The 24,362-nt window shown below is 40.0% G+C and overlaps 1 protein-coding gene across 1 annotated transcript in view; it reads right to left on the reverse strand.

Moving 5' to 3' along the window:
• The window catches only part of ctnnd2b (catenin (cadherin-associated protein), delta 2b), a 111,062-nt gene that overhangs the window by 4,889 nt on the left and 81,811 nt on the right, over positions 1-24,362 (reverse strand). The window contains exons 12-22 of the mRNA XM_036597044.1: positions 22,615-22,828; positions 17,452-17,635; positions 10,416-10,533; positions 9,142-9,327; positions 8,408-8,602; positions 7,838-7,988; positions 5,725-5,938; positions 3,956-4,040; positions 3,058-3,184; positions 544-675; positions 37-113 (exon numbers count right to left, since the gene is read on the reverse strand). Coding sequence (XP_036452937.1) covers positions 37-113; positions 544-675; positions 3,058-3,184; positions 3,956-4,040; positions 5,725-5,938; positions 7,838-7,988; positions 8,408-8,602; positions 9,142-9,327; positions 10,416-10,533; positions 17,452-17,635; positions 22,615-22,828 — 1,683 coding nt within the window. The remainder of the gene's footprint in view (positions 1-36; positions 114-543; positions 676-3,057; positions 3,185-3,955; positions 4,041-5,724; positions 5,939-7,837; positions 7,989-8,407; positions 8,603-9,141; positions 9,328-10,415; positions 10,534-17,451; positions 17,636-22,614; positions 22,829-24,362) is intronic.

A 24,362-nucleotide genomic window follows, 5' to 3' on the forward strand; every position in this document is an offset into this window, starting at 1 on the left:
AAATATTTGGTAATTCTGTATGTTAATGCTGCTCACCTGGTTATGTTTGAGGTCGTCACTCGGAGACACATAAGCACCTCGAAACAGTGTGGAGGTTCCACTGGAGATTTGAGCTGTGAGAGAGGGCACATATGGGAAGAGATTCATGAATGCGTGCTAAGCATCTGATCAGCTTGTGAGTAATACCACTGGAGAGGAGAATGATTCATTGTGTCTGCAGATCAGACAAGCAGCTTCCAACACGCATGCAGGTGCAGGCTTCCGAACACACAGCAAGTAATGTTTACTGCACAAAGATTACAATAAATCCACAGAAAAATCTCACATCACTGCTGGTAAATTTGCTAAGGCATGATCACACAAAAGTAGGCTATGTGTAGCAGCTGATTTGAGAATGAATATCAAAGTCTCATTAGGTCCTCAATGACAGTCTCTGGAGTTCTTTCCTGTTACACTGCTTTGGATGTATGAGGAGAATCTCCCAATGGAGGTTTAGGATGACCTTAGCCAGTGAGAGGAAGACTCAGAACGCCAAAGCCTTACCTGCCATGGCGTCCTTTCGGGAGGTGTGCTCGCCCTTGTTGCCATGGTAACCAGAATTGGTTCCAGTTGACTCGTAGTCTGCCTTCCTCTCCTTCAGGCTCATCATCTCTCGAGGGGAGGCAGGGGCACTCGCTTCAAGCAAACAAACAAACCTAAGTCAGCATATCAACACATTACACTACAACAAAAAGGGAACAAACAACAAAAAAAAACAAGATACCTCCTCACACCTTCACGAGACATTCAGTCATGTTTACTCAGTAACTCTACTTCAATATAATGAGTCGAGTCTTTAGTTATGTTTAGAGAGCAAATGTCATCATTTAATTCCCATTTCTAAATAAGACTCAGTCAGTCAATTGTTTGTGCTTGACTCCTGAGGCCATAGATCTATTTCCCCTTTTTGCTAATTTTGTGTCCAGTGAAGCTGGTAGAAACACTGATGAGATCTGCGAGGAAATCTGATTACTCAAAGTAAAGCAAAGAGGAAGAGACAACTGCACAGTTCCACCTTCAGAGTACGAATGGACTCAAAGGATAATGAATTCAACCTGCAACACACGATGGCCAGCAAGCTATGGATAAAGTTTCAGTAAGGTTTAGGTAAGAAGTCGTCTGTCCTTATGTCACTACAATCTTGATGACAATGATCTTAGCATTGTAACAAACAATCTGTAACACCTTACTGAAGGGCAGCACTGACAAGGGTACATGACACCTACATAAACCTTTGACGACAACTGACACAAACCTACATAAACATTTATAAAGATTTATTCCAATAAGCATGAGCCGTCATAAACACTGCCTTTGTCAATTTCAATGTAGTTTTACCTCTGTAAGTACTGTGTTACACACTTATTGGAATTAGCCTTTATAAAAGTTTATAAAGGTTTATGTCAGTTTTTTGTCCATTTCCTTTCTAATAATGGCTTCTTGACAGCTACACCTCCTTTCAGACTCACAGTGTTGAGTTGTCTTCTCATGGTGAAAGGATGGACGGAAACACTTGTGGATTTTTGCTGATTTGATTTTCTCTTATCTCTCAAAGATGAAAGCTTTCAGTACTGTTTATCTAGTGGTGGCAGTTTTGGTGCTCTACCAGGTCTTGCACGCTTGTTAAGAGTCCCATTTACTTACCTATGAATAATTTTTTTGAACAGTTTTGGAAAATCTTGGTTTTTTCACTGATTTTCCTTTGGCTTTTTCTGCAAGAGAACTATCTTATACCTAATCTTAGAAATATCTCCTGAAAAATAACTCAATTAATAGCCATTCTGAGTGAAAATTAAATAAATCAAGGGTGGTCCCTGACTTTTGCACAGTAATATAATTATGTATCTTGAGCTGTAAATATTCTTTATAACATGGCATTTGACACAAGGTGTGTCTGACATCGAGTACTACATACAACACGCTTATAGACAATAGTATAATGTATTATTATCTTGGACTACTTACATTCAAGTGAGTGTTTCCAGACAAATGACAACAGCACAGCTATGTATGTTACCTTTACACGCGGAAATGCTGACAAACATACTGCGAGTGATCAAAATTCAACTCAGTCCAACACTTTTTTGTGTTTTATTAGCCAGTTTTATTACCACAGACCAAAATGCCTTGCAGTGTTTTTAAAAGCCTTGAAATGTAAAAGGAAGAAGTAGAAACTATTGCTCTAAGAATCCAGGTGCACCTGTAATGTATGATTATATATTATACTGTAGAATGTAGGTAGGATATATCCCCATAGTGTAATATCACTGATTAAATCCCACATTTGTGAAAACAGTGATGCGGTATTATATCTGGGTGCTTTTCAATTACTAATTGACGAATACTGGAGCTTTGTATTTTGGCACAGTCCTCAGAGTAGAAGTTCAAAATTTCACAAAGAACCATGATTTGGCGTTTAGCCAAGCAGGCGATATCAAGTTCAATATGTTTTTAGCTCTTCTCAGTCAGCTGCTGGCTCATGGTTACCATAGTGTTAGGCCATCTTACTTGCAACTAGATTGATTTTCACATCAGCTCTGTGAAAACCACAGCTCCAGCCACAGTCAACGGAGAGTAATTGTTTTGCGATGGGCCTGTCAGCTTAAGCTCTAAACCTACTGCTGATTAAAGGACAATATAACATGGCATGTTTTCCCTTTATTTGCTCTACAGCAGAGGTCACTGACAGCACAACTAGCATTAGTATATCTAGGCATAATGAAAACAACTTTTTACAAAATACGAAAAAATCACAGGAAAACAAAAACTGAACTGCATTTAACAAAGAATGTTTTCTTAGCTCCACTTGAATTTTACACTGTTACATTATTCCATTTATGTGTCAACAAAATAGGTCTGCTGTGAAAAAAAAAGGAAATCAAAATCAATTTTAGATGAATGACCCCATCTTTCGGAACTTTTGTTCACTATTTATCCATTCTGCAACTTTGAAACGTGGAAAACAGTGTGGGTGTCTGAGGTGTCAGTCAACATGAAGTGCTAAAGAACACCACTCACCTGACCGATTATTGGGCGAAGTCCGCACTGGGGAGATGGAGGGCGTGCGAGAAGATGAATAAGGTCTCTGCCTGTCTCTTTCTATTGTAGAGGATGAACCCACAAAGTGGTACTGAGAATAGCCATCCTGCAAATAAGGGAAATCGTCCAATGTGGCAGTTAGTAAGTGTAGGGTAAATGTTATCATTAACAGTTTCTAATAGATCTCTCATATCAAGTACTGACCTAATTTTTAAACGCTTTTTTTAACTCCTAGTTTTGCAGTAGTCCTTGTTACTTAATTGGACAATACCATCACTAGACTCTGTCGATGAAAATAAGGCTTTCCACTACATCTTCCTGAACTAGAGAAGCACATTTCTAGAAAGGAAACTATTTCTGGAAAGCTATGTCTTTAATGTTATTAAATTTTGCAACCAGAAAAGCACACATTGTAGTTAACTAAGCTTGTTATCGATCAATGCTAATAAACAAATCTATATTGTAGTATAGCAGTATTAGCAATATATTGCCGAGCACCAACTTTATGCATGGTTGTGTAGAGTTGCTTTTGTAACTTTTGCCCCGAGAGACTTTTTGTTAGATTAACAGATTAATTACTACTATAGCCCCGATAATTAAAGGTTACAAATTTAAAAAACTTTTTTGTTCCATCACAGTATATGCAATTAAATAGACTGCAATTGAGTGTCTTTGAAAGAGCAATCTCCAATTTTTTCTCTACATATTTCTCATACATTTTTGCTTTCTCTCTGTGTTGCTTTAGTATGCCGAGTGAAAACACTTTCAGTGCCTTTATCTATACATAAACAGCTTATCTGGACAAAGGTGTCTCAGATGCTAGAGCTGCAGTATAAAGCAAAGCTTTAAAGACTGTGACGTTCTCTGAGTTCCCTACCTTCTTGTATAGGCTGCGTAGATCCCGGTACTGCCACATACTGTTCAGGACTTGAGATGCTGCTTTCACCACCTTGGGCGTATGTCTATAGGGGAACATTCAGAGAAAAACGGTTAGAAGTTACAGACTCTGCAAACCTAAATAATAAAATCCCATGAGACTGCGAAACAGCTTCAGAGAGAGAGAGAGAGAGAGAGAGAGAGAGGAGAGAGAGAGAGAGAGAGAACACTTTCTGTTCTATAAATAACAAAGTGCTTGTGCTCTCAAATAGTAGAATCTACTGTGCAACTAGCAGTTGTTCAATAAAATAATGTGAAAAACTGATATCATGTTACATTTGATAACTAAATGAAAACAATAATTAAGTCTGCCAGTCAGACGTTCAAAAAAACATGCGCATTAGTCCTGCAGATCTATCACACAAAGGACATACTTGAGGGAAACACCTAGACTCCACAGCCACAATTACCAAAAATGAATAAAAAATGAGTACCATCCTTTCCTTGCTTGGACTTCTGCCCAGGGCTCGTACAAAGTCATTTTCATTTCCACTGAAAATCTATTGCACTTCTTTAAGCAAATGACAGCATTGTCATTGGTCTCGCATGTTAACATCTCTGCCAGGGGGATGAATTATCATGCTCTTCTCCATTATGATTTGTGCTGGAGATATGGTGTTCGAAGAGAACACCTTGCAATGAGAAAGCACCGAAGGCTAGCTACAGAGCCTGTGTAGTAAAGGATAGCTTGATTTGGTATTAATTCCATGCCCAATAGTTTTCTCAATTACTTTGAGTAACATTTTTAAAGGCCTTAACTCTTTTAAAGGCTATTACAAAACACTGATAAACATGTCTTGTGTGGACATTTTTGAAAACAACTGCAGCCACTTCATTTAATGAGGGTGATAGATTTTGTGTGGTTTTCTATATAAGCATTCACAATCGTGAGGAACATGCCAATATGGAACTTCAGGGCTGTTACGCTAATTGTTAAGTAATACTTTATTGGGGCAAGTACTGATTTCAATACCTGATCAATTAATTTTTTGCATTTAAAACAAGTTTACACTTTAACCCATATATGAAGTGAATGAATGAACATATGAAGTGCATGTGAATGTAAGACAGGTTAAAATTCTAAAGATGGACCACTGATTAGTTTGACACAGTTTGATCAGACAATATTCCAGAAAATAACTGTAAACTACATTTTCATTACTTTATGTAAACATTTTACATTTTTACATTATTTATTAGCCATACATAACCTGGACCCCATTCTCAGCAATAAGAAAACTTGCCCAGGGATTTTTATTGCATCATATTGTTTCTGGAAAAAAAAATAAATAAAAAGGGGTTGGGGTGGGGTTTCCCACCAGCAGTTACTATACATGTGTTAGTGTGAGCAAAAACAGGTCATTAATCCAACACTGTAAATAATAATATATCGACGACCAATATATCTCACACCTTTATTTTAGGACTTTTATGTGAGTTACGTGTGTTTAAAGAAGTCTTTGACCCCTTGGACAGCAAGGGACCACACTTCACTTCCTCACTCTCATAACTACATAAGTCACACTACATATTGCACTACAATATTAACTTCATTGTAGTTACTGAATAATTAATAGCAGCTTCTGAATGGTAAGTCTTCAGATGTATGTGTGAATAACAGGCCTGCAGTTTAAATGTTTTAGCAGGGTTTTTAACTGCTGGATCTGAAGCCAATGTTAGCTCATTTCAAAGGCAACTTCTGCTACGCACTTGTCTCCTTTGCTGCGTGCGATACCGATGAGCTTCTCAATGCCTCCAGCGTCACGCAGGGCCTTGGTGTTCTCCATGTTCTTGGTAATGACCTCGTGCAGAGCGCAGCAGATGGCAGTGATGGTGTCGTCGGACATGCTCTTCCCCACGCCGCTGCTGCTGTTATTGTTGCCTCCCGGCAGCCGGTGGACCAGGTCTCTCATGGCGTACTTGCCTTTTGGAGGAGAGCAGAGGAGGAGGCAGAGGAAGAACGAAGAGATAAAACCTTTGGTTTATTAGCAGATGGGAAGGGGGATGTTTGAGTGGGTGGGGGGTGGACAATCTGTCTGGGAATCGAGGGTTTTTCAGCAATTTAGGGCTGAGATTGAGATTTCTGCTCTGACATTTGCTTCAGAAGAGTCTGACACATTCACTGTAGGGCTGATGGGTCTTTTCAGTGTGTTGGCTGATGACTCTGCTCAGTCTTGAAGACGGCAGCATCCACCAAAATCTCTGGATCAGGCCATACAGTGGCACTGCTACGCCTACACACTGGTCACAGTGTGGCTACATACTGAAACCAGATGGTTCATTCTCCATGGCACTGATGTGTTCAAAATTATAAATATTTAATTTAGCCATTCGAAAAGAACAAGCCAAACCCCACACATGTCTATTTAGCAAGAACACAAAGGTGTCTTGTTGGGGAAAAAACCTGTGCTACAATTCTGTATTTAGTCAGTAACTACCTTTCTCGATAAACTGAAGCTATTTACACACAAAGTTTCCCGCGAATACTTCTGAGTTTGCTGTTTTCATCATTTTTTTAAATTAAGTGAAGGATGACAATTGCACAATTCTCTTCTTCAGTAATCAGTATTCCAGTAGAATATCCTCCACTTCAACATGCTTTCAGAATCCTCTTTGCCCCATATTCGTCACATGATACAAATGCTCAAGACTAAACCCAGACTGAAACACTGAAGAGTGGTTACCATGGAGACTCTGAGGCCAACATCGGCACCCAAATCATTGCAAAGATCAATAATTGTCTATTAGTGTCACAAGGAACACTTCAAACAATAACATGCTGCCTCTCACTGCAGCATACATTTATTCAATAACCAACATTGCTTGCTGGATTTATTCAATAACCAAGATTACTCATTATGTAGACACGCACACACACAGGCACAGATATTAAAATCTCCAAAGCGGCAGTGATTGCTGAATACAAAGAACAGTGTATAAAGAACTAATACTGTGTGAAGCACCATTAAAGAATGCATTAGAAGTACTCTTGCAAAAATCAACTAGAATTGGGTGTAAATAACTGACATGATGATTCGAAATGGATTCTTCAAGATACACTTCAATGCATCAGCACATTAAAAATTTCACCATTTCGATTCAATTTGACGATTTTTCGTACAAGATTTTCTTTTTAAAACAAATTCAATATGCCATTGTGTTTGGATTTACACAATATTTATCAATTTCTGTTTGTTTTTTTTTTTTTGGTTATTTCATTGCTAATGTTTGTCCTTCTTTTGGAATCCCTTTACAGCACCTTATTTCACTCAAACCGCTACATCTAGATGCTGAAGAGCTAACTTCAGTCATAACTTTACTTGCTCATTACTTGCTTCTGCTCCTCTAACACATAAGCCTGCCTGCCTCTGCAACAACACTGGTCCGTCAATGAACGGAACCACACCAAAAGCTGATTTAGTGAAATTTTATTTTCAAAAATAGCCTGAAAATTTTAGTTGTGCCGGAAAAATGAACCCACTTTACATACTACTATTATAACCAATCATGGTTCTAACATTCCAAAACAGATACACATCAATGCATTGCGATTTATCAATGCGATTTTACAACCTTAACCACAAAATGTTCATTCTAGGGCACATGTGTCAGGATCCAGTCCATGCGGGCCAAAACACTACAGACTTTAGCACACTGCCTCATTAAACACGTCTGATTCAGCTCATCAGCTAATTAGCAAGGCCTTCATGAACTGAATTCAGAGTGTTAGATGAGGGTAAACAATCTCCACAGCACTTTGGCCCAGAAGGTCCCAGTTTGACATGCTTATTCTAACATGTGCATACTAACAACTACAACTTACCAATGAGCTCCTTGTTTCTCACATCCAAGGCCATGTTTCTGAGCGCTGTGGCCACAGCACACACCACACGGTCATTATCAATCCTCAGCAGTTCCACCAGGATGGGCAGTCCTTTCTCCTTCCTCACCGCTGCTCGTATATACACCGACCACTGCAAGCCACCCAGGATACAGGTTTTACAAATGGGCTTTGACCTCATTTCTATCCATAGCAAAAGGGCTTTGCTGTTTGACTAGATGATGTTAGCAAAGTAAGAGTAGGTTGTAGAACTGTTCTGTGGATTGATGGAGTGAACGGCTTGACAGAAGGCAAATTTGGACTGTGGCTACTAAGCTAATTTGTAATATGTTTTGAGCAGTCAAAATTCTGCAGGGTATTTTTTTGAGCAGTGAAGTTTAGTTGTAACAGTTGATTGGTCAACGGTGCATAGAATCTTTAGAGAAACCAATACTGAATGTATGTTAGCGACAGTTCTTTCTGGGTGTGGTGTATGAATGTTGTACAGTGTAACAGTCATAGTGTGGGTTGACCTGGATGGTCCTTGGTTCTGAGTGGGGTGGGGTTACTCACTGGTTTTGGTGTGGGGCCTACCTTCCAGCTGCCCGCTGCCAGATTCTGTAGAGCCCCGGCCGCCCCCTCCAGCGTGTCCGGGTTGGAGCATTCCGACAGCAGTGTGAGGTATGGCTTCACAATGGATGGATGCCAGAGCATCTGCAGCCCTTTGGGAGGATCGCCGGAGTCTGGAAAAGGCCCCACTCCATCCCACTGAGAGCACAGGAAGAGGAACAAACCTCATTTGACAAACACCCAGTTTGAATGAGCTACTTTAGAGAAAAAGAGAAATGCCAAAATCTGATTAAAAGAATGAGATGAACACAATGTGGATAAATTATATGAAACATATGGCAAGATCCTAAGTTATGTGCTAATCTGCTACAGTAAAAACATTTACCAAGTAGTGGCAATCCAGCTGTCCTAAACAGGGCTTCATTCATCACCTTCCCAGATGTGCATTTGCATCATTGTAAATGATCGGTCTACTCCCATATATTTAGCAATTTAAAAGCCACAATACAAGATAATGCAACTTTCTACCTCCCCATTCAGCCCACGCGGCTGGGGGAAAATGCGGCCAATGCCCTTCTCTTCCCACTGTTTTCAGAACTTAAATGAAATCAGCCTGCTAAAGTAAGTAATTATCTCCTGGAGGGGGGGGGGTGATTGGCGACGCAGGCCGCCCGAACGGCAGCAACGCTAAATGGTGCTAATTGCTAGCAGCTGCGGCGCTCAGGCCCGTGGCCCACCTGATCATGGCTCTTCTTTTTCTTCTTCTTCTTGCCCCAGCAGCCGGAGCTCTCAGCGTCCTTCCCGCTGGCGTCAGTGCACAGCACCCCGTCCAGCTCCTCCGATCCCAGCTGCTGCCCCTGAGACGTCTCAGCCGCCAGCCTATAGGACAGGTTCCTCAAAATGCACACGCAGTTCTCTATAGTCTGTTGGAGCCACAGGATGTTGAAGAAAAAGTCAAGGACAGACAGATTAGGGAGAGACTTGAAAAAAGCAGGATGTTTTCACATTAGGCTACTTCTATTTCGCAAGAATGGTTCTGTGCTGGAATATCTGCATTAACTTCTCAGTTTAACTTCAAAAGGAACACTGTCTACCCTGACGTTATCTTTGCAAAAGCAGAATGCACCATAATCCCTATGGACAAGTTCGGCTTTGCCAGATACAGTATTATCCAAATGTGTCTTTTTTCTTTTCAGGAGACAATTTATCCTCTTTGTAAAGTCCATGCATTACTGCATCTGTGTTCTTAATAGTTTCTTGTTAGATTGGTCCTCTGGATGGAGTCCAGTGGAGAGCAAGGGAAGCTAATCCTATTGTCATGAGCAGTGAGGCAGGGCAAAACAAAGGAGAGGACTTTGATCTTGTAAACGGTTTCAGAGGGATTTAACTCTGATGGTCTTTTTTAAAATTCTCTGACTGGTTCTCACAAAATATTATGGCAGTAACAACGAGTTCTCAAAATTCAAACAAACTAGAAACTCAATATAGTGGCTGTCTGACTTTGTAACTTAATCTGTGCAATTACCGCAACCCACTCTTAATACTGTAACCGCTAACACAATGGAGAGGGAGGAACACACAATAACACTGTCTGTGGTAATTACCATCAGAAGGAATGAAAACAAATTCATGCATTATCTATGCTAAAGTACTCCTTGTAGTTGCACTATGAATGATTCACTACTGTTTTGTGATGCCTCCAGTAGAGGTGGCAAATATGGCAAAAATGTAATATCACAATACTTCAAGAAGCTTTCTCGATACACAATATGTCCCGATATTTATTTTTTCTGATATCTGATTAACTGGAAAAGACAAAGTAGAGCCACATAAAATATAAATATGATCAATCAAAATGGCTTTTATCTGTTTCCACTGTCCTGGCTGAAGAAGGAGCAATTGTCATCACTCCTTCTACACTCAGGACAGTGGCTAGTGAAAGAGAATAGCTTGGAGCACACCCCAGAGCGCGCTCAGCGTGTAGGCAACACAGCAGAGCAAAGGGTCAGACCTTGCTGTCGATCTCACTGCTGCCCAGCGCAGTTTGGATAACGTAGAGGAGTGCATCTGTCAGCCCCTCGCACTCCCGCATCCTGCGCCGTGCCTCCTCTCCTGCAGAGCTCACATTCCTGCGCAGAAAACAGCGGACATATACTGTCACCAAGCCCGACAAGCTACACTCTCCCCTGATTACACTGCAGCATGGCAAACCACTCAGTACCATGAAGTCTTTGTGTGTTTTTCTGTGAGAATAATTTAAAGGAGCAATATGTAAGATGACGCAAGCTGTCCAATTCACACTCCACAAAGTTCCTCCTCCTCCCTATTCATTCCTCCCCGTTTACTTACCAGTCTAGAAGAAACGTTGCAAGTTCAGCATCAACCTTCATTCCTTTACTCACCAAGAGCTGTCTCCAACAGTAAAAAGCAACAGCAATGTTAACTGTTGTTTTGCTTCTATTTATAATATAATTTACAATCTTTGTGGTTACTTGCCAGGAGCAGGTGTGCTACTTCTTCATCCTCTCATGTTGGACTGATGGTAGACTCGACACTACAGTGACTCACTATCACCTCTTGAGGCACAAAGTGATATTACGAGACAGCGCTAGCTGGTTAACATGCTAACTTCAGTGGATACCTCTGCAACATGGTACACAGATGTCTTTGACATAACATCAATCTGTTGATGATTTTAGTTCATTTTGGATTGTTTTAAACTAAAAACCTTACAAATTGCTCCTTTAAAGTATCAAAGGAATTGTTTGGCGAAAAATCAGATTTACACTATTTTTCCTCTTAATCCAAATGTATTTGCTCAGCCAAGACATGTCTGGTGTCTGAAGTATGCCCTTTTACTTTTGCAGTTACTTTTGCAAAAATCTGAGCTCATCCTTTATTTATTTAATTGCCCATCAAAACAAACGTTAAGTGTAAGCTATTAATTTTCAGTGTCAGGAAAAAAGCAGAAAACATATTACAGAAAATTACACAGAAGCCTCAACAACTAAATATAATATCACATTTTCCAGTATTTATTGTGTCCACTTGTTGCCTTTATTATAGTTTCCTTTCTTTATAGGAGACTTGCTTTCAGTTTTTCTAAGTAATCTGCAGGGATATTTTTCCATACTTTCAAAGGTCAGTTTTAGAAGTTGGTTGCATTTTCAACCTCTCACGATGCAGGCAATCACAAACACATTCAGCAATGCTGAGATCTGAATAGCACATCAATTGAGACCCACACATCCTTTCAGATCCATAGCGCTGAGTTATCTTCGCACAGGGGTAGGATTTTTTCAGGTCTGAAACATGTGGAGCTTGATTTTCTCTCAAAGGTGAAAGCTTTCAGTACTGTTTATCAGATGGTGGCTGTTTTGCTGGTCTACATTTTGCAGTTATTAGGACTCTCATTTTATCTACACCCTTTAATTATTTCTTTAAACTTTAGTTTTTAAAACTCTTGTTTTTTCACATATTTTGAATGTAGACCCCTCCTAATTACTGAGTTTGGATGTTTTGGCCACACCCATTGCTAAAAAGTGTATTAAAATGAAGCACATTGCCATGCAGTCTCCTTAGACAAACACTGGCAGTAGAATGGGTCACACTGAAGAGCTCAGTGGCTTTAAACGCTGCACTATCATAGGATGCCACCTTTTCCACAAGTCAGTTTACGAAATCTCTACCTTGCTGGATCTGCCTCGTTCAAGAGGTAGTGCTATTTTTGTGAAACAGAAGTGTCTAGGAGTGACAATAGCTTAGGCACAAAGTGGCAGATCATGACAACTCACAGAGAGGGGCCACCGACTGCTGAAGTGAGTAGCACATAAAAGTCACCTAACCTCTGTTACATCCGTCACTACAGGGTTCTAAACTGTCTCTGGAAACAAGATCAGCAAAAGAACATTGTTGGGAGCTTCATGAAATGGGTTTCCATGGCCGAGCAGCTGCACACAAGCCTAAGATCACTACTGAACATCTTTGGGATGAACTGGAATGCAGACTGCAAGCCAGGACTTCTCATCCAACATCAGTGCCTGACCTCACAAATGCTCTTGTGGAAAGCCTTTCCAGAAGAGTGAAGGGTATTATGGCTGCAAAGGGGGGCCAACTCTAAAATAATGCCCAAAGGTTTGGAGAGGTTTTGTCCAACAGGCTTATATAGGTGTGTTGGTCAGGTGTCTTTTGGCTACATAGGATCTTTGTACGGTTTTTTCCAGAAAAAATCATAACTTGTACTTACTGGCCATTTTGATTGGAAAATAGATTTTTGACTTCTGTACAATATTGTATTTTATAGATAATGATAACAGTGTCAGAAACCACATGCACAAATCTATGTAAGAATCAATGCAGTTTGAGGCATGAAGTGCGATGGTTCAGGCATGTAGTTTGCATGACACGTACTGGTGTGGTATAAGCATTCAATCCTTGCTAGAAACTACATTAAAAAACCTTGGACACCAAACATGTTTAGGCTGAATGAAAATATTTAGGATATGGGTAAACTATATCCTGTTTAAGCAAGCTATGCCTTTAAGGTGTTGCAAAAGAAAAAGAATGAAGTAGCATTAAGTCATCAGTGGAGAAAGCACAAGTATGTCTTTTTGACGTAAATAAGGGCCTTAAACCCTTTTGGACTGTGCTGGAATCAGCGGTAGGAACAGCGCTGTGTATCTGCTGAGAGCTAGTGATTTAGCGGCCACATGCCTGGAGCCTGCAGAGCTTCAGCACTATCTAGGAGGGCTCATCGGAGGCAGACGTCCCACACGCCAAGATGGCTGCGAAAAATCAAAGGCTACATCCTGATCCCCCGGTGCTTGCCAAGCAGCTTCCACCATGCCTGCAGGTGCCGTGGCAACCGCGTTCGACCATTAAATATTCAATCGGGCTCCCGAATCCTCGGTCAGCCGTGAAACAGATTAATTAGCACACGGGGCTTAGGGGAGAGCTCGGGCCAGCCAGCCCACATACAGCATGACTCAGCGTTTCTTCTGCCGCCAACCTGCTGTCTCAGACCTGAGAGGGAGTTGTCTGTGCGCTTCAGTCTCAGACAGATTTTAATGCCTAGTCGTGGTGAGCACCAAACCAGTGGTGCCCAGTCAAGGTCCTGTAGTAGCCCAGCCATGCATTCTGGTGTCTTCCCATCTCTAACATACTTGATCCAACTAATCAGTTAATTAACCCTATCATACCTAGCACCTCGCCACATACATATTCAGAGACTTTGGGTTTGTCCTCTTTTAAATCAAAATGTGCTGTGAGAGAAGTTGCAAAATGTGCTTGTCCACATTGGCCAGTACAATGTATCAGCATGTGGAATTAGAGCTTTCTGTGTGCTACCACGTTGTCTATAACTACACAAAACAAGCAGGATACTGGGGTATTTCTATTGAGGAGCACCCACTCAGTAAAGTTTTCCTGGTTTGCCAGATGCTGGAAGGCTCATCTGAGTGAGTCCAAAATGAATGTGTGCATATTTGCAGTTTGTAAATTCTTAATCATTTTATACCAAAAGATGCAAATGTTTCCTTAACACAGAACGGCATAAAATACTTCAACACTTGAGTGCTTTTAAATTCAAATTTCTATGAACACCTTATGTACATTCCTGACATCAGTGCAAACTGGTTTCCTAAGCCAATGAGATGATCAGCTGGCCAACCAGTCAGCACTCAGTGACAGTGACAGTCCATCCTTTCTGCTGTAGGAAAAAAATAAGATTTTCATTAACTTTTAATTGAATAAATCGTTCCACAACGTATTTCTGTATTCCTGTTCATACACTGGCTTGTTCAAAATGGTAGTTTGTGACAAAACAAATTTAAATATGCAAAGTCTATCAATTCTGAGCTTCAAGAAACCATGTTATTATACATGAGAAACCATGTTACTACAGGTGAGGAGTGGACTAAGGCAGAAAGAGTGGTTATTTTATCTCAGCATTAAAACATTAACAAGCCCTCCTTGAGATGAAGCGGTTGTGTTACTGCGAGGAAAACACTGAAATAAGTAAGGCAGGACTAGGATTAGGAGTCACTGCTATAAGACAATGGACAGCAGTTGTCACAAGAGTCATGACTTGTAAACTGGACACTGGAAAGCTGAAGACAAAAAACATGCATGCCCGCCACATTAAAGAAAAAATTCAGAAGATGGTGCATCAAAATAGTGCACAGTCATGGCCAATATGGCTAAAATTATTAAACCCCCTCGAAAAAACGCAGAGGCAGGCAAACGCATTGGCTGGGATCTCATTACTCTTCCTGGACAGGCTATTCTGGCCACACACAGGGGGCAGCGCGCATATCAGCAGCAAAAATGCCTGACAGACTGCCAATTCTTGTCCTGTGCCAGCTCTATAATCATGCAGTCTTTGACACGCGTCCAGAACTATAGAATCCTATAATGAAGCCCCACAGCAAATTCTGTCCCCTGCTGAACTGGATGAATTAGATGCTCTTTCATAATCCAAACATAAAATAGACAAAAAATAATTAATAATCATAATATGGTTTATCACAACAATCTGAAACTGGAAAAAAATCAAATGTGACTGAAACCTATTTAGTCAAACCAATTAGCTTAACATATCAGCAGAGTGTTCCCTGCAGGCTACCAAGCTGATTAGCAAATTTATTTCAGCTACAAAAAAAAAAAACATGAGCCACTATTGAGTGACTGTAAAATGTACAGTGGGAGTTCAGTACACTCTGACACTTCCAGGATGTAAATCTTTATGTCTGTTAGGCACAATATTGTTAAATGTTATGCACCACTTGGTTTGGAAATGGTGCAGTCCCATGAAGTAACGTACACACTGTTTGCAAACACCCGGTCCAAATCGGTGCCTAATATGGCAGTAAATCTTTCTGAACAAAGGCTAAGCCACTTAAAAGCCAGGCACAGTAAGCAGCATAAGAGGCTTTCTCATTACACACTACCTACGGAAACACCCCATTGATGCTCAGCATGTATTAGTCATGCCCTGCGTACAGGAGCTATGGAGAATTCAGGTGAGCATGTGTATGCATGTATTTATGTGTAAGTATATACATTATATATTATCACTGTAGGAAAAAAATGTTTCTCCAAAAAGCAGCTTTACAAAAGAAGGAAAAAAAATATTTGAACTTTTAATGGAAGTTACTGCAGAAATGATTTATTCCAAGTTATTTTGGACCGATTATACTGGTCCATTCATCATGAAATTTTGATACAATGTAAAGGGCAGCTGGCAATTTCAAACTAAGTTGAAAAGTGAAAAACAAAAAAAAACGGAAATATGAGGTTTTGTCCCAACAGCAGTGGTATAACGATAGCACAAGCACAAGTTGCAGGGTGGAGTCGCTGTGGATTGGACTTGCTGCTGCCTGCACATCTCACGATGCCCGGTTTGATTAAAATCTGGGGAATTTGAAGGCCAGGGCAACACCTTCAGTTCTTCATCATTTTCCTCTAACCTTACCCGAACAATGCGCTCAACAATATTCTGCTGAAAGAGGCCACTGCCATCAAGAAACACCACTGTTATGAAGGGATGTACCTGGTTCACGGCGATGTTTAGGTAGTTGGAACATGTCAAATTGATGTCCACAAAAATGCCCAGACCTAGGGCTTCCCAACAGAACACTGTGCAGAGCATCAAACTCCCTCCACTGACTTGTCTTCTTCCCACAGTGCATCCTGATGCCATCATTTCCCAGGGAAATGACGCACACATATCAGACCATCCACGTGATGTAAAAATGTCACTCATCCGACAAGCCTTCTTCCATGGCGTCAAGGTGCAATTCTGACGCTTGCATGCTCATTGTTGGCGCTTTTGACAGTGGACAGGGGTTAGCATGGCAATCTGATGGGTACCTATATGCAGCAGGGTGTGATGCACTCTGTGTTGTGACACATTCCTCCCGTAACCCCTCAAGCCTTGTCGTTTTGAAAATGCTCCTGGTCTTAACAATTTGGCTCCTGGTCAAAGTTCCTCAGGTCTTCACGCCCGCCCATTTCTCCTGCAACTAACACGTCAACTACGAGAACCAACTGTTCGCTTGCCATTAAATACAGCACCGACCTCGACACGCGTAATGGTCATAATGTTTTGGCAAATCTATGTATATACACAGTACTGCACAAATGTTTTAGGCACCTAAGAAACCTACAGTTAAAAAGCTACTTATGTGACCAGTATGTATTTTTTTGGTAGGAAAAACCCATAATAGTAAATACACGTAATACTACAACAGGCAGTGATTTAAAATGTTTGTTTGTGTGTTTGTTTCCATATTCAAACCTTTGTTTCCATTTCCAAACCTCTCCTCAAGGAATCCCAGTATTAATTGTAGTTAACATCCACTTCTTGGTTTGCCTCCATCACCACACTTTCAAAAAAATTTTATGACTGAGGGTGTTGAAGTCCCCATTAGATAAGAGAATGTCAGAAAAATGGCCTTGTGGTTTTTTTTCCCAGGTTAATCCTTTAAACTCAAGCCAAAAGAAGATTATTTTCTTTCTTTTAACATACTCCTCTCCTGTAATAACATAATTTCTTAATGATTTCTATAACAAACCTGAAAATGTGAAGATTCTAAATAAGCGAACACACAAACTGGAATATAATTCACACTTCAGCAATATTCAATAATAAGCCGTTAATTACGTGAATTCTGTTGTCCTCACTCAGACACAATCGCAGTGCTTCTAACAAGAAAGACAGTATCAAGATCATGATTATCATGATTTCGTATAGTGATAAAAAACACAGTAGCATATAGAAAGCTCCAACTCCACATGCTGATAAATTTTACAGTGCTGAATGTGGGCATGTATGCATTGCAACAACACTTGGGGCAGATTTTAACGAGCTAAAGCAAACAAAGCCAAAGTCTCTCAATGTATTGCCGACAAAATGTCATGTAAGATAAGGTGAAGGTAAGGTATAGGGTCAAAGCATTGGTTAGAGTTAAGTTGTAGGTCTCCAGAAGGAAAGCAAAACAGTATTACGGATGCATGTATGTGTGTGTGAGTGTGTTAGGACACTTTACCTGAGGCAGCCGGTGGCGTTGCGGAGCACCTGCGAGGAATGCAGGTGCAGCTTGCGCTCATCTTGGTGGGGGGAGGAGTCCCAGCCCGAGTGAGGGATAATGATGGTGTTGGTGAGCACTGCCAGGGCGTCCTGGATTATAGGCATCTTCAGCGCGTCACACGAGGACAAGTTCCACAGTACTCCTGCATACACCAAAAACCACCAGTGAGTCAAGTACACTATCAGCACAAAGAGCAGCCATATATCCACCACTGCAATAAACTCGCTCTGCTTAAAGACCATCAACAGGATTTACCTAAAAGCACATTTGTCACCACAAGCGGCGGATGCAATGATTGCCTTAAAAGCTTTAAATAAGCTATAAAAAGGCCTCAATCAGCTAAAATGGCTTGTAAAAATTTTTTCAAGTGCTGTGTTGCAGGCAGTCGTTGGAGTTGCCAGAGGGACTGTGAGTGCTGAACACACAGCTAATCGGCCCATTCTAGAGAGACCACATCCAGTCTGCACTCAGCATGCCTGCAGGAGGGGAGCAGCCTGGCATCCTCACTGTTACACCTCCCTGTGGCACTCTCACTATCAGTCCTCTGTTCTGCACCATGCTCTAATTTATATTCCATTCTATTTATATGTCGATTTATAAGCAACAGTTTGCTGAAAAATTGGTGAAAAGTTTGCACAATTTTCCCCTTGTAAAAATAATGAAATTCTACCCTTCACAAACTTGCCTCAAACCATGGTGGGCTGTTAAGTAATAACATCAAACCCTGAATTTTCTGTGTGTTTTGTATGATGTGGTTTCTAACACCGTACGACATTTTAAAGTTTAGAACCATCATTCAGAAGTTTGGATTCAGTGTTTATACATAAAATAAATACATAAATAAACACATAAAACCAACTTTGTTGCAGGTACATGTGTAAAATGATTCTAATATGATGTTAATATTCTACAGGTTTCAAACAATTTTAGGTTTTAAAAGTTATGAAATTGCAATGATCAACAGAACGTTAGATGATTCCAACTGTATAGCACCCAGAATGAACTTGTAATAAAATTCACATCCAGTATGGCTCATTTTTGAACAGCAGCAGCTGCATCACTGATCAAATAGCTATTCACAATATTGAATGTCAAGAAACGTACTCTATATTATTAGATATATAATGAGATATAAGATATATAAATACATTTATAATATATCTCACTGCTGTCTGAAAACCTCATATCTCTATTTTTGTTGTTATCCTTTTCTGACATAATTTTGACATAGTTTGAAAATAAAACAGTGATATATTAATAATAAGAATATACTGTTACAGATTATTATGTTTATTAAGATTTGCTATGTTTTTGTCATGTCATAACTCCCTGTTGTTTGCAAAAATACTTCAAATTGTAAACAAACCATTGGCTTACAGTTTGGTGCCTTGTTTATAACATTTCAATGCACACTGTAGTTGTTACTGAATAACAATACAGACAAAAGTACATTGCATAGACAAAACGTAACAGCGATCTAGAAGTCTAAATTTTGTCAGTACTTTTGTCCATTTTTATAGATAACAGTATGTCATACAATGTCAGAAACTCCATAAGCAATTCTGTTTGAGATTACTTAGCAACAGGAAAGTGTGTAATAATTTAGGCATGCGGTTAGGCATGCGTCCCTCTGCATGCAGCTTTAACGAAACACAGCCCTTTGGCTTGACTGCATCTTGCCTCTGTCAATTTTAAGTGCTTTGGCTGTTTCTCTGAACTCTCGGAACATACTGATTATTACATTGACGGACGTGTTGATTACTCCCTGTGTTGAAGCCGTGTGGGAGACGTCGTCTTATGCAAGCATTTCTCAATTTTTGTGTTTGACATTTATGAAATGTCTCAGCTTGAAAAATGAAGCACTGTTTTCTCCTGTGTCCTGAGTAAATGCTCCTGAGAAGAGCTGGCACTGTACCATGGTTCCCTAAACAAAGCACTGCAAAAAAGGCCTTTATCTTTTGCCAGTGCCTCATACCCATTAAATAAAAGTCCCTCATGAGGCAATGTTAAGTGCATGTATTATGCTTGGGTATCATTTCCCTAATTGTGACCAATTAGCAGATCATTAACGAACCATCTAATAGGTGCAATGTTCAACCGTAGCAAGTAGATGATTCAATGAGAGCTAATTAACAAATTAAGCATTCCTTTTAAAAGGCTACCTAAAATACAGTCACACGAAAGGCAAGGCATAATGAAATAAAAGCATTTGTATAGAGTGATACAATGTGTGTGTGTGTGTGAGAGAGAGAGAGAGAGAGAGAGAATTAATATTAAAGCAGTAGTTGGAAAAAAAATTATATAACTATCCTCTTACTTCAAAACATAGTATGTAAGTTCAGCGTCCAAAGCTTGCACGTTTTGCACTGGAGATATGTCACTAAAAAGTTAGTGGGGCTTAAAGGGGAATTCCACCCATTTTTCTGAGTTTTTGTGTTATTAAATTATTAAGACGTAACCAAAGTCAATCAGAGTGGTTGTGAAATGCTCAGTTCTAGAGAATTGTTCATAGCAGTGCTGATGGGAACCAGAGGCCGTATTACAGAAACTTCTTATCTTCTTGTCTTGAGTTAAGATCTCACAGGTCAAGATGAGATTTTTCACAAATTCATGTCACAGAAGCAAATCTTATCTTAATTAAGGAACCTTATCACACAGCATCTTATCTCAAGTTAGGAAATCTTCACCTACTCGAAGTCGACAATCAACTGTCGTGTCTGTTGCCTAGCAACCAACCAAAAGCGCACAGCTGAAACATAAACGTGTAATCAAAATAATCAGGTTAGTTAATCAGTCAGCTAGCTACTGTTACTGAGGTTAAAAAGGTCAAATAAAACTAAAGCGCGACAAACTTAACATTGAGAATATTGTGACAGCACAAACAAGCTATTTACCAGAGCGTCACAGCTCTCCAGGTTCACTTTCAGTTTTCCGAAAACTTTAGCCGATCACGCTAACGTTACTCCTCCTCATTATTCACCACCATCACTGTAATAGTTTATCTGACAAGTTTTCACAAACATTAACAAACTAAGGTATTAAGAGGGGACGGTGGAGATCATGTCTGCAGTGTCTGAGATTTTTAAAACGCTGTTAGACAAAAAACCTCATAAGTCAAAGCACTGTTTTCAATGCAGATAATGTAACGTCATTATGTCAGTTATAGTGAACTATGCTGCCCGTCACGGCATAAAACGATGGAAAAAAGACATTTAAATCAGAAGTTAACACACCTCTGGGGTTGTCTTAAAGTTAGTAAAGTATTTAGGAAATTTTGTCTAGTTAGGATGTTTCTGTAATACAGTTTTCTTATCCGGGGTTTTAATAAGATTATGAACTTAAGAACTGTTGCTCTGCAATAGGTTTTGTCCTAAATACAGTCCTAACTAAGTTTTCATGGTAACTAAACAGATAAGATTTCAGACGTAAGAAGTTTCTGTAATACTGTTTTCTTACCTGGAGTTGGAATAAAACTATGAATACGGCCCCAGATGTCCAAAGGGTTTAATGCATGTAAAAGCTACACCACAGCAATGTATTACAATATATGGTTATCAATAGGTGAGTGCAGGTCACCTAGCAACGAGGTTTCGCCGAGCGAGTAGCAAACGAAAAAGGAAAAGAGAAAGACAGACGAACATTTGGAGACGAATGGACTTATTCGCATTTATAAGCAGCGCAGTTGGTTTCCTGGTACGTTAAATCTGCAACGAGAGACTTTCAAACACTAACTAAAAGATGTGAAGCTGCGAAGATGAAGTCGCTTCTCTAATTTTCCCATTCCACCTTAAATGGTGCCGCTTTTACATTCGGCGCCTCAGTCAGAATTTAAGGTGGAACCGGAAAGTTCGGCAAGAAGCTGGAGAATGAGAAGCGACTTCAGCCCCATAAAACAGTGGAAAGCTGAGAGACATTTTACAAGAAACTATTCAACTTTTGAGGAAAAGTTTTCTGGCAGAGTTGGAAGAAAAGCGGCTATAGCTAAAGCTTAAAGCAGAGTAGAGTAAATCTGCGTTTTTGTTTATATTTTTTAGCCTAAACTAGCACATTATCACATACTGGACATAAATGTTGTGGCTCCCAAGGTGGTTTGATTTTTGTTGAAAGGTCAAAATGGCTCTTCTCATCATTTGTGTTGTGACTCCTGACCTAACCTTGCCTTCAATGCAGAGGGAGCCGGTCGGATTTCTCACTCATCCGGTTGTGTTTTTGTTATGTGCCGCCACAGACTGTCCGGTCGCTGCACTTTACCCACTTCCAAGTTCCACCCTTTGCGTTCCGTCAACATTACATTAAAAATTAAATATTTAGAAAATCGATTTTTGACATTTATGAATCGATTCAGAATCGTCCGCGTCTGCATCGCGATGCATCTAAGAATCGATTTTTTCCTGCACCCCTAGTTATCAATATGCTATATTACACATAGAAATTCAAAGGACACGTTTAGGTTCACTGATGGTTTTGCATAGTACATTAAATGGGCTGTAGCTGTGGACATTGTGACCCCTGGTTTCTATCACCACCACTGTAAAGAACTCCAGGTTGGTATGTTTCTCTACAATGCACCATTCACATCAGACCACTCAGAGAGATTTTTGTTTGTGTCTCAACCACTAAATCATGCAAACATTTTGAAAAAATGGTAAAGTTCCCCTTTAACCATTTTGTATTGTGCAAACTGCTTATATCATTACACACATGCCTCAGACCAAATCAAGTAATCTCAAATAGACTTGGTTATGTGGTTTCTGACACTGTATGGCACACTGTTATCTATAAAACTGAACCAAAGTACAGGTTGCTTCCACTGTTTTAGCTACTCTGCGTACATTTGCCCATTTTTAGAAATAACAGTAAGTCATACAGTGTTAGAAATCATGTAAGCAAGTCTATCTGAAATTACATGACATGTTTAAAGCAAGTGTGTGTAATGATTTAAGCATGCATTTTGCACAATGCTAGTAAACTTACATAAACGTCCACTTCTTAGCTCCAAAGGAAAACAAAGGAGCAAACTTCAACCACCAAACATGTCTTGGCTGATCAACTACATTTCAGATAAGGGGAAAATTGTGAAATTGTGAAAATTATTTTTTTTTTGCCAAACACGTATCATACCTGTGAGCAGTTCTCTGATCTCCACGTCAGTTGTCTTGCGGAGGAGGCGCACCAGAGCGGGAATACCCCCACAGTTCTTTAGGGCGATCTTGTTGTCGTCATTGGCTTTGCCGTACACCAGGTTCCTCAGAGCCCCGCAGGCACTGCGATGGACGTCAGTCATCCGGTGATCCAGCAGGTCTACAAGAAGCTGGATGCCTCCCTGTCTTCGGATCTACCCAAACACAGCAGACGGCAAAAAGTAGTATACACACCCACACACACCACTATTATCCTTCAATAAGACATTTTTCATGTTACAACTGTTACGTAACTGGCACTGGATAATGCAGGTAATATGGGCAACTGAAGAGATCATTTCCCTCATTGCGTTTTTCCACTCTTCCATTTATCTGTCTAATTGAACCTGTGCCTGTTTATATATGCGATAATCTCTTTATTGTTTTTATATCCTGCTTTTGGCTACAGCCGCAGCAGTTAAAGAGCTATACTGGCAATAAGGGGGCAAAGGAAGTGAACTGAGGCCTTGGCTAGCATCACTAGAGCCACACTGCCAGCAGTAAGCAGATGTGCTGCTCCACACAATGTGCCAATTTCAGACCCCATATGGTGGAAGCTTAACTTCTCACTTCTCTCTAGCTTTCGTATTCATCACAACCTGTATTAGCTTTAGTGAAGCACTATTTGAGCTAGATTAGTTTTACGTTCACGCAAGTATCCGAATAGGTTTGCCAAATTAACAAAAATAGCCCGAATTCAAAAGTCATAGCCCAGACATAGGCGGCACACTCAATAACAATAAAAACGCGAGCACACTATCACCAGGGTTTGTTACTGCGTCATGAGGTTGATCAAACAATTACTTAGGGAGCTCCATGTTCAGTGAAGGTAATTTGTCCCATAATTATTACTGTCAGACTTGCAGATTTGTATTTGATTGAAATCATGGATCATGTTGGCAAATGCTTAAATTGCATTGTTTGAATAGAGCTAGAATAGGCTCAGCAAAGAATGAAATTTACATGTTTGGCATCCAAATTTTGCTTCTTTAGGTTAGTGCTGGAGCTACAAGATTAGCATTGCTAACAAACACTAGAAATCAATATTCATCCAATTCTTTTTCCTCAGTACAACCTGTTCAAAACTTCTCTCAGTCTGCTCAGACTGCATCCAGGTCTTCACTAAGGCTGCTCAGACTTGTTGATGTGGTTTAGAACAGTATAGCTTACAGTGAAGTATACAAATGAATAAAACGCTGCATGCAACCATTTTAGACAACAGAATTCATAGAAACGCTCATGCTTTTACACAGGAATATATAGATGCTAGACTACATTCACAATTTCAGTTGTATTTATATTTTCAGTTTGAAAATTCAAGATTAGCAACTATCTATAAAGAGAATCAAAAGTAATGTTGAGCATAATCTGTGGTGTATATATGCCTGCATTACATGTGTGCATGCAAAGAGTCAGAATTCAGCACAAAATGGCTGACCGCAGCAGTCAGCTGCACTTAGTCAAACTGTCTCCTAAAACACATCGATATGTCTCTGCCACCTTAATGTGAAGACCTAAATGCAATCTGAGCATGTTTCCAGAAGTTTTAGACATGTACTAATGGAATACGTTTGGGTGACTATTGACTTCTAGTGTTCAACGTCAACCTTGTAGCTCCAGCATGAAACTAAAGAAGCAAAATTTGGACACCAAACATGTCTCACCTGATCAACTATACCTGGTGTAGGT

This window comes from Colossoma macropomum, unplaced genomic scaffold (assembly GCF_904425465.1).
Source record: "Colossoma macropomum unplaced genomic scaffold, Colossoma_macropomum, whole genome shotgun sequence".
Taxonomy (NCBI): Eukaryota; Metazoa; Chordata; class Actinopteri; order Characiformes; family Serrasalmidae; genus Colossoma; species Colossoma macropomum.